This window comes from Rhincodon typus, chromosome 6 (assembly GCF_021869965.1).
Source record: "Rhincodon typus isolate 14 chromosome 6, sRhiTyp1.1, whole genome shotgun sequence".
Lineage (NCBI taxonomy): Eukaryota > Metazoa > Chordata > Chondrichthyes > Orectolobiformes > Rhincodontidae > Rhincodon > Rhincodon typus.
In genome coordinates, this window is record NC_063337.1 from 27,556,301 (window position 1) to 27,571,083 (window position 14,783).

At 36.8% G+C, this 14,783-nt stretch overlaps 1 protein-coding gene across 1 annotated transcript in view; it reads right to left on the minus strand.

Annotated features, from left to right (window-relative positions):
* Positions 1-626: 626 nt before the first annotated feature.
* nbeaa (neurobeachin a) overlaps positions 627-14,783 on the minus strand; it is an 831,637-nt gene continuing 817,480 nt past the window's right edge. Inside the window, exons 52-55 of the mRNA XM_048597909.1 lie at positions 13,210-13,311; positions 12,835-13,031; positions 8,871-9,022; positions 627-2,129 (exon numbers count right to left, since the gene is read on the minus strand). Of these exons, the coding sequence (XP_048453866.1) occupies positions 2,039-2,129; positions 8,871-9,022; positions 12,835-13,031; positions 13,210-13,311 (542 nt within the window). The 3' untranslated portion in view covers positions 627-2,038. The remainder of the gene's footprint in view (positions 2,130-8,870; positions 9,023-12,834; positions 13,032-13,209; positions 13,312-14,783) is intronic.

The window sequence follows — 14,783 nt, forward strand, 5'->3', positions numbered from 1 at the left end:
TGTTCCTTGGATGGGAACTTATTTGGTGATGTTCCAATACATCTGCTGCCTTAGCTGTCTAGGCAACAAAGATCATGAGCTTGGAAGGAGCTGTCTAAGGTGCCCTGGTGAACGTTGCAGTGTATCTTGTATATGGTATATGCTGCTGCCACTGTGCATCAATAGTGAAGGCAGTGAGTCTTTAAAGTGGTGAAGTGGGTGCTAATCAAGTGGGCTGCTTTATACTGGACAGTGTGGAGCTTCCAGAGTATTGTTAAAGCTGCACTCATCCAGGCAAATGTTTAGAAACTTCAAGAGAGGAAGGTTTTCCATTCCATTAAATGCTCTGCTGAGTTTTCTCAATGAAATCAGAACTACTTTTTGTGGGTTGCTGCAATTCAAACTTAATTTAAAAAACTGATCACCTAGAACTCCATTTGAATTTGGAGTTTTGTACTTTACTGCCAAGGAAAAGAAATGACAAGCAATTACAGAAAAGCATTTTCAATTAAATGAAAACATATTCTCATTTCTCTAGATTGACAAGATTAACATAAGCTCCACAGGATATTATATTGACAAAAGAATGAACCATTTATTTCTTTGCATATTTTATTTTTTCAATTTTAGTTTTGAATTGACACACATCTGGCATATTTTACATCTTTGCCATAAAACAGCGTTACAATAGCTCAAGGATTTTGTATATCCAAAATATTTCACTATGATTTCCAGATGAAATGAAGTTGTTTTCCAGATGCTAATTCCCCCCTCCCAATTCTAGACTAAAAACTCATAATATTGCTCACGTATGTGATGTACAACTTAATTACGCAGTCAGACTTTCTTCATGGTTTTAATTGTTTAAATACAAACAACAAGTAAAGAACTCAGTGCTAAAATTTACTATTACAGTGTGGATGGCAAATCAATAATCACAGCAATAAATAATGTTTCTGGTGCAAAATGCCAATACAAAGAATCCAATAATTATTTAATTAAATAAACAACTGCGAGTGAGTGTAATTTCCAAGAAAACTACATTCCTGTTTACATGCCTCTTAGCCCTACCAACACAGTTATGTACATCTATGACTTTTGACAATACAGTCACCAAATATACAAAGAGGAAAACATGAAGTGATTTTTTTTACCCCGTGTATGTGTTTAATTTGAATAGTATGCCAGAAATATTATTAAATGATTTTTGCTACAGTAAAAAAAAATGCAATTTACTCCTAATCTTGTGCCTACTAGGAAAGCTGAAAATGCAGTTTATAAGCTGGAGAAGCTGAGATCTCATAATATTCACCTCATTAATATAACTTTTACAGTGTATAGAAACCAAACTGTGTTTGTAAAATAACAACACAAAATTGAATGGGGCTCTCATTGCCACACTGTAAAATTAGATAACCAAGTCAACTTTGTCCTCAATGCTATAAATGATAGTTATTTTCTACTGAGTTCCACCAGTATATTTTTTGGAAAAATTATCTTAAGGAACACTAGGTATATAGACTGCATGATGGAACTTCAAAACTGGTTAAGAAACAGATATTTCAGGATTTTCAGTTTCTATCAAAGGTAATGAATTAAAGTAGAATTTATGAAAAGTATTATTTCATAGATTGGGTACAGGCTGCAAATGAAGAAGAATGCATTTTTTAAAATGCTTGTCTCTTAGTTTGCAGTATTAAGAATAATAACTGGATACATTCTTCACAATCTTTTTTATGACACATTATTAATAGAATTACTTGGAAGTATTAATTAATTAACATTCTGATTCAATTAGTTTACATTACTGAATGATAAACTAATATGGCATTCATTTGTTGTAGCTGGTGCTCAGTGATAGAAAAAAAGAAAATGACCATTGTGATTGCTTTTACACATAAAGAATACAATGTACAACTATTGCTAGATGTAATGGAATGTATAACAGACATCAATGCAGAGGGCATCATGTTCCACCACTTATGCCTGGATGTTCACTGCAGCACTTGTGCTCTCAGCTAGAACTGGCAATCACACTTCCGCCTCCCCTAAAATTGGCTTAGTATCTGTTCTGATGTTCATAATGCCACCGGTTGAAATCTATGTTAAAAGCTACAATACTGCCCGAAGCCATGCCTGTTATCAGTGTCCTGTAACAGATATAAAATAATATTATATTTAATATATGATCTTAGAACATTACTTTGCACAATGTAGACAAGTATAACCTGGTTACTTTGACACAATTTCCTAGACGAATTATGTTTTTGAATCAAATATGCATCATAATCAGTAAATTAACCTTAAATGCATGACTCTTACGGTGGTGTTCCTCTAAGAACAATGTGTTGAGCCATCTTGGAATTGTGTAACAAAATCAATCTGTAAACCATAGAAATGTACAATTCTGATAACTCAGTAGATTTCATGTTGCTCTTACATCTCCACTGTTTGGTTATGAACAATTAATTCACCACAACTACCTCAATAGTAGCTCTTCTGATGGTAAGCCGTAGCTCTTTAAGAACTGCTATTTCATCCAACTTCATACTGCCAACATTGTATGTCATACGGCAAGCTATATCAGTGTTAGTATTATGTTCAAATTACAGGTAGGATCACATTATTGAAAAATTCATTATGCTATGTCCCCTACATTACTATAATTGATATTACTTCATTTTGGACTCAGAAGAGGTCCAGACTTCAAGCAAAAACATTAATGAATACAGTTGTGTTGCCCTTCCCAATCACAAAAAATCTCCTGACACATCAAAAAGGAAACTGGATGGTTGCCAATGCCTAGAAAAACTGCACATGAGCTTGAATCACTGTTTTCAGGAGAGGAAGAATAAGGACTATTGGGAGAGGGGGCAGGGGGAGAAAACTCAGAAGTTCAACCCCACACAGTTTCACATCATATGCCAAATCTGGTGTGGTAGTAATCAAAATGGTTTTACACGCATAACATCTGGTACTGCAATAATCATCCATAACTTTAATCTTCATATGAATTGGACAAATCAAAGTGCTAAAGCGAAATTAAGGATAGTTTCACAGAGTGCATTGGTGATGCTTTTTTAGAGTACACTGTAGAACTATGAAAAAGAAAAAGAAAATACTGGAGAAACTCAATAAGTCTGGCAGCACCTGTAGTGAGAGGAAAAAAGTTAACATTTTGAGTTCCAGATGACTTCTCAAAACTCATGTGTGTTTATTAAAAAGCAAAGATTTAAACAGAGACTGACCACAGAATCATGCAGTACAGACTGATTGGATATCCTCATACATGTAACATGAAAATATAACATGCAGATTTTGCAGGGACAGCAAGTAAGTAGGAAGACAAATGAAATTTTAGCCTTTATTGTAAAGGTGTTGAAGTAGAAAAACAGCATGTCTTGTTACAATTTTGCAGGGTGTTGGTGAAAACTGCACACAGTTTTAGGTTCCTTATTTAAGGAGAGATAGATCTGGTTGATCCTTGAGATGATTCTGTCTTGAGGAAGGTTGAGTAGGATCTACCCAACGGTGTTTAGAAGCAAGAGAGATAACCTTATTGAAAAACACAAATCCAAATTTACAAATTAATAGGGTAGATACTGAAAGGATGTTTTCTTGTGTGGAAGAATGTGGAATCAGTGGGCAAAGTTTCTGAACAAGGGGAGTCCCAATTAAAATGGAGATGAAGAGAAATTTCTTCATTTGGAGGGTCTTTGGAATTCTCGAACCCAGAGAGCTACAGAAAATCAATCATTCAATACGTTCAGCTTTGAGATGGACAGACTTTTGAACTATACATTTATCAAGGATGTGGGAAACAGTCAGGAATGTGAAGTTCTGGCCAAGATCAGATCAGTCATCATCCAGTAAATGGCAAAGAAAGCCCAAGGGATCATACGGCCTGCTCCTACACATTTCTTAAGTTATTATTTTCATTCTCCTTCATTCCAAATTCCTATCCAAAGGTTGAGGAATTTAAAGCTTTCTTTCTGAAATATGATAAAATGGAAAAGAATCCAGTACATAGTGCTAAAATATAATTGATGTTTAGTAATATAATTATTGAAACTCAAGCAACTTATTGTAGATACATACAAATTATAGGTCATTTGCACCACAAGCCTGCTCTGTCATTCAATAAGACTATGATTGATCAGTTGGTGTTTTGAATTCCTATGTACTCTTGATAGTCTTTGACTCCCCTAATAAAATCTATCTACTTTGGCATTGCAAACATTCAGTGGCTCCACCTCTACTTCCTCCTGAAACAGAGTTCCAAAGTTGTATAATACTCAGAGGAAAAAAAAACGCATACCTCCCAGAAATCCAATAACAGGATGTGAATGGGCTCCCCTTTATCCAAGGTGAATGTTACTCCTTCAAACAACTCCAATAAATTGGTTAAACATGATTTCCCTTCCTTAAAACCATATTCACTCTTCCTGATTACCTTCAGTGTTTCTAAGTAACCTCCATCATGATCAATTCTAACACTCTCCCCACAATAGGCATCAAGCTAACCTGCCTATAGTTTCCTATTTTCCATCTGTTTCCACTCTTGAATAAATGGGTTTTATTGTTAATTTCCAGTCTGACGGAAACCTTTTCTGAATCTGGAAAATTTTGGAAAATTAACAGCAATGCACATTGCATGCTCAATTATACCATATTATCCTTGTTTAAGCCCCAAATCAACTGAGAACTATGTACCCTTTTGTAACATAGCTTTGGTTATCCTGTTTATTTGAAAATTGTAACCTTTGCTATTACAAGTTCACTGTAATTGTTAAGGTAATAAGTCCTCAGTAAGCCACAAATAATTTGATTTTCTAGCAACGTAAGAGGGAGTTCCTTGCTACATTAACTGGAATGCATAATTTCCATGTAGCAGCATTCAATTCCAAATATTTTTGACCCATTAGGGTCTATTTAAGCAAATTAGGAAGATCATACAGCTGGCACAATAAATATTATTTCTAAATTTAAAAAAAAACAAAGCATGTTAAATTTGAATACTTATTTGTCATGGTTTCCTCCATTAATATCTAGCTTCCCTTGATATTTTCTCATATATACAAGTAATTTGAAAATATGACAACTTTCACAGCTCCTCCACAAATATAATTCACACTAAAGTATTCACACGCGTTCTTGCTTTATGCTTATTATACGTAATATTATGTTGTATTTGCATTTATTTTAATTTTCAAATCAAATTTGCACAAACAATATTAATGAATTATTGCCATCTTACACACAGGCAAAGAAACACCTAAAGTATGGCCATGCTGATCAAATGATCTTTCCTCACTTCACTTTATGTTGCCTTTTTTGGGCAGTGATCTTGGTTTTTTTTGTTGGAAAATGCAGAAGTGACATTCCGAAGAGGATACAGCACTGAAGGAGTTCTTAGAGAAGGGCAAATACTTCTCTGCTTTTAGGGAAGATGTTTGTAAGACAATGTATTATTCCCCTTCTTTCTATTTAGCTTTGAACAGGATCACCATTGAAACAAAGCACAAGGGGAGCCTTCAGGAGAAGTTAAGCTTTCCACCAATATATCAGGTTGGCTTGGCACCCAAGAAACGTCAGCTCTGACATCTTTATGCCTCTGTAACCATTATAGATCTTTAACGGATAGGTAATATTGAAGCCTAATATTGATTTTCTACCAAATGTCAAACTGTGAAAGTTCACCTGATGGCAATATTGCATAAGAGGGGAATCCATAATTTTTGATACAGATTTTAAAGGAACTCGCATTGAGTGTGCTTCTGTGCAGCTCAACAAAATCAATCTCTTTGAAGTGCACTTTGGTGGGATCATAGGAAGATATCATAAATATCAGTCAGATCACAAATGCTATTAACAAAATTAGCAGGAATGAAACAGAACCAGAGATAGAGTGTGCTTTTGAAAATGTATTAATTGATTAAAGACAATCAGGGTAGATTTATGAAGATGAAGTCATGACTAGCTAATCACTGGAGGTTATCACTGACCATGAACTAAACTGGACCAACTATTTAAATATTGTGCCTACAACAGCAGGAAAGAGGCTGGGAATTCTGCAAGGAGAAACTTATCTCCTGCCTTCCAAAAGCTCAATTACTATCAATCAGGTGAAAGTGAGGTAGCACTTTTTGCTTGTCTGGATGAGTGCAGCTCAAACATCACTCAACAATATTGCAATCATCCAAGAAAAGGATTGTGTGACTGGCAAACATCAGCGCTCAAATTCATCCTGAAATCCCCAGAAAGCTTGGGAAACTGAATCATGGAGGTAACCAATCTGAGAAAAGTCACCACTTAAAGCAGAATGGACAGCAATAACAAAAAAATGAAACGAAGATGGATGAATGAGCTGCACAGGCAGATGGAGGTGTAAGGCTGGCAAGAGTTTTCCAGGAACATCTTTTACCAGGGTCTAGGTGGTAGCCTGATGGCGGCGGTGGGGAGGAGTGGGTATTGGTGGCGATGGGAAAGCCAGTGGTTGAATTACCGTGGAAGAATTTAGCTGGAGATGCCAAGATCGGGGTCCTTTTGGTGTAGATGCTTAGACCAGGAGGGGGGTTGGGAGAAAGGGAGAGGTTACAAGGGGAGGAAAAAGCTGAAAGTTTGGGTATGCAGCAAGTGGCAAAGGAACAGAGGCTGCAAGCAGCAGGGAGAGAGAGACTACAAGCTTGTGAAGAGCAGAATGATAGGGGAGCTATATGTTAGGTGGAGGGGTAGTAGGAGGCTGAAAAGGACAGAAAATAGTTGTAAAGCTGTCAGCAAAGGAATAGGCAGCTAAGAAAACTTGAAATCAGTAATGATATTCTTGCAAATGAATGGGGAATCTCTAGCTTAAGGCTGCATCTATTCATGAGCTATTCTATGGGAAATGATGTGGTGGATGCTATTGTAATGAACACTGGCTCAATTACTAAATGTAAATCTGAGAATAATCTGAGATGCAGTAAAAGGGCTGGTAATTGCTTGTTAAAATTTTTCAATTTCGTACTAATGTCCTAGAAGCACATTAGCTGTCATTTCAACACTATGCAGAAGATGTAATTAGAATGATAGCTTTTTGCGTGGCAGCATGGATCAGTTATTTTGCAACAATTCCTTTTGTGCTAATTTATGCTTGCTGTTTGTACCAATTTAAATAATGTGATGTCTAAGAAATTACTGTTTTCCCTCTGTGTTGTAGCTTTAATTTCAATGGAGGATTGATAATTATTTGTATATATTGATGAATTCTTCTAATTCTGCTTCCATGCAAATGCAAATACTGAATATAACATCATAAATACAAGAAGTAGTGTTACTACATGACTGCATCACCTAATAAATGAGCTAATGAGAATAAAAAAGGTCCCGAAAATCAAAACGTTACCCTCAATAAAATCTGAAGAAAAGCCTAAAAATAAATTAGGCCCTCCATCCTATCTGATAATTTTATTCCACCTCACGAGTACACATTAGCAGCCATGTGTACTACATACAACTTGCCAAAGTTCTGTTCACAGCACAGTCTCAATCTGCCACTTTGAAGGGTAAGGGCAGCAGAGGTACAGGAGCACCACCACCTGTAAGCTCCTTCTCAAATCACACAAAGTCCTGGCACACCTATACCACATGGGCTTCAGCAATTCAAGAAGATAGTTCATCACTTTCTTCTCAAGGGCAATTATGGATGGCCAATAAATGCTGCCTTGCCAGCGATGCTCACATATAGAATACATTCAGAAAATCTCAATGAATTTTTTTGTGCAGGTCACTAGCTTGATGGACTAGGGAGTATTCCATAGATGTCGTCTCTATGGACTTCCAGAAGGTTGGGTAGAAGACATTATTAATATAGGTACAAGCATCCAGAACTGGAGATATGTTTATGATATAGGCTAATTATGGATTAAGAGGTGACAAAGGAATACATAAAAACACAGACAATGAACTTGTTCTCTGATTGATGAGATATAACAGTGATGTTCCCCAATAATCTATCTGGGGTCTCATCATATTATCGTATATATTAACATGTTGGATGAAGCAATAGAGAATTTTGAGTTTTCAGATGATATTAAGTTTGGTGGCCTAATAAGTCGTGTGCAGAGCAGAAGTTTCAAAGGGATAGAGAGAGGTTGTTGCAGAAAAACTGGAAAACCTACCTGGAACATGCATTAAAATCTTTAAGGATATAGGTAGAAATAGTTAATGGTCACATGTTAATGAAGGGAAAATTTGGTGAGCGCTTGACTGGGTGTTTATACATGGCAAAAAAGTAGTGTTGTTGGAGCTTTTGGACTGTGAGTAGAAATGCAATTCTAACCAGAAAGGTATTTTCCTGGAATCTGCCAAATCAGCATTTAACCTTTGCTATTTAACACATTTAGCCTACAATACTCAAACCTTTAACGTTTATTTTTATAAAATACCTAATTTCTTTTAAAAATAATTTATAGACACTCCTTCAAGAATGTGCCACAGCATAAACTCAAATTCTAACCACCTGCTGTGTCATTATCTTTCTCTTAATTTCCTTTTGAACTCTGTAGAATCTTAATTCTGTTCGCTGTTATCACTTGCTAACTTACTAACCAGTGGGATGCCATGATACCATTTCATAGTCTTTTATATTCTCTAGCTGTCATCCTTAACCTTCTTTAATAAAAGAAAATCCAAACTACTGAAATTTCATTACATTACTGTAAGCCTTCCTCTTTGGTAACATGCCAGTTGATCTATGCTGCACTCTAACATTATTGTTATATCTTGGCTCTACTGGGGGTATCAAAACCCTGACACAATATTCAAACATCACTATGGAATTATTTTATTTGAAATAGTAACAATATATTAATGAAACTTATGTTACATCCCAATTTAATACTTTCTGTTACCTTTGATCATGTGACAGGTCCATAGCTCTGATGCCAGCATCGCAACCAGGATAAATATATAGTTGCTTGAAGTCACAGGCTTGCCACACTTCAACTACACCATTATCGCCACCTGTTACCAGGTTTTGTCCATCGCTGCTGAGAAGTAATGCCTTGAGGGAAGATATATCACTATTCAGTAATTTAGAAGATTTTAATATCTTTTAATTATACTAAATTGCATCAAACACCAATGGAAGAAATTGGAGTTATGTACAAAATGAGAGGCACAATTGCAATGTGAACCCAAAATTTGTGCACAATTTTGACCAGGTTTCAAATGTATGACATCTGTCACCTGGTTGTATATATATTTTTTATTAGTTCATGGAATGTGGGCATCGATGTCTGGGCCAGCATTTATTGCCCATCCGTTGTTGACCTTGAACTGAGTGGCCATTTCAGAGGGCAGTTAAGAGTTAAGCACATTTCTGTGGGTCTGAAGTCACTGTAGGCCAGACCAGCTAAGGACAGATGATGTCCTTCTCTAAATTCCCATTAGCAAACCAGGTGGATTTTTCTAACAATCAACAATGGTTACATGGTCACCATCAGACTAACTTTTAATTTCAAATTTTTTTAACTGAATTTAAATTTCATCATTCGACATTGTTGGACTTGAACATCTGTCTCCAAAATATGAGGAATTCTGGATTACTAGTATAGTGATACTATCACTGCACCATGAATTCCTTGCATCATTAGAAAATTAGAAATTGGTGTTGTTGGCGTGCAGATGTGTCAGGGCTTGGGGAGACGATAACTGGGAGGAACTGTGATATGGAACTTAAGTGGAAGTCTGGCTCTACTACTGGAAAACTGAAGAAAATTGTATTTCCTATTTACAGTTAGTGGCTTTAAGCAGCTCCTTTTAGGACCAGTTAGACTACTTCACAATCAGATGGAACAAACTGGGCTTTGCTTATTTTCTGAATGGCACCCAAACATATTGCAAGGCAAAACAGAATCACTGAATGCTAAATCCAGAATTTCTAGACTTGGCAGTGAGTGATTGTTAAAAGGAAGAAGTTGGCCCAAGTGGACAAAAATATTAAAGTACAGAACAGTTGAAGAACAGTGGCAAATGCTTAAGGAGATGCTAAATGCCCTCTCAATTAAAGTATATTCCTGAGAGAAAGAGGAATTGTAAAAGTGTCAAAAATCATCCGTGGCTTAACAGTAAGTCAAGGATAACATAATGGCAAAAACTAGGGCATATCACACCGCAAAAGTTGGTGGCACTCTGGAGGAGAACTTTAAATGTCAGCAAAGGGTTACTAAAAACAAAATCAAAAGAGCTAAGATGAACTAAGAAAGGAAATTAGCAGAAAACATAAGCACCAATACCAAAAGCTTTTATATGTATATAAAAAGGGAGAGAATAGTGAAATTAAATGTAGGCCCTTTACAGCTTGAAAATGGCAAGATAATAATAGGAAACTCAGAAATGGCAGAGGCAATAAATCCATATTTTGTCTGTTTTCAGAGTGGAAGACAATTTCTTCCTAAAAACTGCAGTTACTACAGAGGAACTTGGTAAAATTACTATAACTAGGGAGAAGGAATTAAGTAAACTACTGGGGTTAAAGGCAGATAAGTCCCTGGGGCCTGATGGCCTGTACCCTAGACTATGAAAAGAAGTGGTAGCAGAGATAGTGGATGCATTAGTTATGATATTCCAAACTTCCCTGGATTCTGGAAAGGTACAACTGGATTAGAAACACGCTAATGTGACACCCTTATTCAAAAAAATGAGATAGGCAAAAAGTGGGAAACTATAGACCAGTTAGTTTGACCTCTGTAATGGGGAAATTGTTGGAGTCAATCATAAAGGAGAGAATAACAGAATACTCGGATGGTGATGGCTAGCATGAGGGGACATAGCTTTAAATTGAGGGGTGATAGATATAGGACAGATGTCAGAGGTAGGTTCTTTACTCAGAGAGTAGTAAAGGCGTGGTATGCCCTGCCTGCAAAAGTAGTAGACTCGCCAACTTTAAGGGCATTTAACTGGTCATTGGATAAACATATGGATGATAATGGAATACTTTAGGTTAGATGGGCTTCAGATTGGTTTCACAGGTCGGCGCAACATCGAGGGCTGAAGGGCCTGTACTGCGCTGTAATGTTCTATATTCTATGTTCTAAAACAAAGCTCAATTCATCGGTATTAGCACAGTTTCATGAACGGCAAGTCGTACTTGACAAACTTTCTGCAGTTCTTTGAGGATGTAACCAGCAAGGTAGATAATGGGAATTTGGTGGATGTGGTATATCTAGATTCCCAGAAGGCATTTGACAAGGTGCTGGAGGTTAGATCATAGGGAGTTAAGGATAGAATATTGACTTGGATTGGTTGATTGACAGAAAGGAAAGGTTTGGGATAAATGGGCCCTTCTCTGGATGGCAAACTGTAATTAGTGGGGTGCCACAGGGTTTGGTTCTTGAACCTCAATTATTCACAATCTGTATAAACGATCTTCAAGCAGGGACAGAGTGTAACATAGCAAAATCCGTGGATAATACTGAAATAGCTAGGAAAGCAGGCTGTGATGAGGTGGTGAAAAGTTTACAAATGGATATTGATAGGCTAGGAGAATCAGCCAAAATCTGGCAGATGGAGTAAAATGTGGATAAGTGTGAGGTTATCCATTTTGGCTGGAAAATAAATTATTATTTTAATGGGAAGGAGATTCAAACTGTGTCAGTGCAGAGGGATCTGGGTGTACTTGTTCACATAAAGTGGTAGGTGCAGCATATAATAAGAAAGGCAAATGGAATCTTGGCATTCATTGCAAAAAGACTGGATTATAAAAGTATAGAATTGTTGTCACAATTATAAAAGGCACTGGTCAGACCATACCTGGAGTAGTGTATCCAGTTTTGGTCTCCATACTCGAGGTAGGATATAGTGGCTTTGGAGGCTGTTCAGAGGAGGTTCACCAGATTAATTTCAGGGATGAAAGGGCTGTCATATGAGGAGTGGTTGAATAGGTTGGGCTTGTACTTGTTGGTGTTGAGAAGAATGAGGGGGTCGGGATCTGATAGAGGTATATAAAATGCTAAAGGAGATTGATAAGGTGGACGTTGAATGTACATTCCCCATTGTGGGACAGTCTAGAACAAGAGGTCATGGATGCAGAGTGATAGGAGGTAGGCTCAAAACTGAGGTGAGGCAAAACTCCTTCTCTCAGAGGGATGTGAATCTGTGGAACTCACTGCCCCCGAGTGCAGTGGAGGCAGAATCAATCAACAGGTTCAAGAAAGAAATAGATATGTTTCAGATGAAAAGCAGGATACGAGGGTATGGGAGTAGGCAGGAAAGTGGAGTTGAAACCAGGATAAGGTCAGCCATGGTCATGTTGAATGGCAGAGCGGGCTTGAACAGCTGAATTGCTGATGCCTGCTCCAATTCATACGTACCTATGTTCCTAAAACTATTATCAATGATTCATTGCCTATCAAGGAACACTGAGGTATTTCATATTGTAAAAATAAATCATTTGCTTTTATAATATTTCCTTGATGATTAGAAATCATTTATTAAGTTCAGCTTAGATGAATTTTCTCCTGTGTTCATTGAAGTTAGAAACTTAATTGCTGGGGAATAAAGCCTTGTATCAGAAGTGACTAATGTTGGCGATACCTAATCCATCAAGCTCATATATAGCAGTATGTGAACTCCACCTTAGAAATTGTCAGCTGAAGAGTTTTCAGCAGTAACTGAAGCTTCAAAAGTTCCAAGACTGAGAATTAAAGAACAGGTTTGATCATTTGAATAAACACCTGCAAAAGAAAAGTACTGTTCCAAGCTGATGATAGCAAGCTGGGAAAAGCATGAAGAATCCAAACAGTCATACCCTTAAAGTCTACTATGCTAAAAAGAAATGGTATATCATGTTTTTGCACATTGTGTGCCACTTACTCTAGTTGAATCATTGGTCTCCATCTGACCTAATAATTTGCCATTGATGCTAAAATTACAGAATCTTCCTCGCTCATAGTAGATGATGCAATGACCTTCACTGGATACAGAGATAAGACGTGGGTAGACACAGTTTTCTGGTCCCTCCAGGGCTCTAAGAAGATCTCCAGTAATTGTATGCACCAAACATGGTCCTTCTATGTAAAAAAAACATGAATATATTCAGAAAAACCTCTAACATCTGCCAGAAAGGAATGAAATTGTTCATTCCCACTGATGAGTGGCACTTTGTGATTAAACAAGGCTTAAGGGAAAACACAGGATCATTAAAATAACAAAAGTATTAATACTTCCTGCTGAGGCATGCCTGCTCACCTTTGGCACCACTGATGACAAGTCCCAGTTCAGCGCACACAGATACAGAAACTACTTCATGGTCATGCCCAGTCAAGACAGCTCTAGGAGCAGGATAATCACCTAAAAATAAAAACCAGAGACCGTGTAATTTAGTAAAAAAAAAACCGAATATATATCTAGGATATTGTTTAGATGAACATATTACTCATATTGTATGCTCTAAATTAAAGCAACATTGCCAACACCAATTAGTTTTACATTCTGTTAAAAACATGATGCTTTTAAAATTTCAGCAATTACTAATCTTTATTTCTTTCACACAATTGCCCAAAAAGAGGGAAGGAGAAATGTATGAATTCTCTTTATGGTATCACCATAGGGGCACAGGTTCATTTCACTTCTCAGTTTGCTTTTCTTTCTCCCCTAACTGGACTGATGAAAGAAAATCATAAGCTGAGGTGAGAGTGTCTGCCCTTGATAGGCATTTGTCCATAACAGAAAAAGAAACCAGAGTAAAACAAATAGGGAGGATCAGGGAAAAATTTTCAGTAGCTACAGCCTTGCCTGACATAAAGGAAGATGATTGTGGTCACTGAAGGTCAATCATCTCATTCGCAGTCATCAAAGTACTGATTTGATTTCTGAAAAGTATACAATCTAATTTTACCAGCTGAAAGGGTGAACTGGAATTGTGTAGCAGCAGGTAAAACGCTACAACAAGGCATCCCCACTTGTCCAATCCTTGCCCTTATGGGCAGGAAACAATGCAAGATAAAAATACACCCAAAGAGTGGGTGGTGGTGAAAATATAAGTAAACTAACCAAATGAAATGCAAACTATTATGAAATCTTCAGCTTGTAAGCAAGATTTTTGTTTTTGCTTTTGTTTAAAAGGGTGGTTTTCAATTCCACAAGAGAAAGAGGCATCTTGGGAACATGGCACAGAAAAGGTAACAGTAAGGTACCTGTAATAGATGTCTAGAACCAGAAGAATCTTTTTAAAATAAATTGATTATTCAGTCACAAGCAAGTCATTTCTAACAAATGTGATGAGAGGTTAAAGGTTGTATCATGAATGCAGACAAAGAAGAAAAACTACTTCTTGACAATAAAAGTGGGCTTTCAACTTGAATCTCTCTACATTTTGTGCAATATAATTGAATTCTCAGCCCACTGTCTTCCTCTGCAGCCAATGTAGCAAAAACTGTCATGCTAGATTTGTAACCCTGATGCTTAGCATAGAACTGACCACCACAGTGCAAATTGTCATCTTACAGGATGGAAGACTGTCACCATATTTGGGTTATAGCCATCATTATACCAACCAGGTGATACTTCTTGCATGCTATATTGGATGGATTAATGTGAAACATACCAAAGTCTGCAGCAAGGGATTTTAAAAAACGACATTGAGATAGAGAAGTTCCCTTCTAAAAATGGTAAATAACATCTTGAAATATTGTATTGAAAAAATAATTTAATGGAAAGTGCATATTAATACTTGCTCATGTACGACACAGATCCCAATCACTTTTGATTTAAAACATGCTGATACTGGACTGGCTGTCCCAATATACATTTTTATTTTTGGA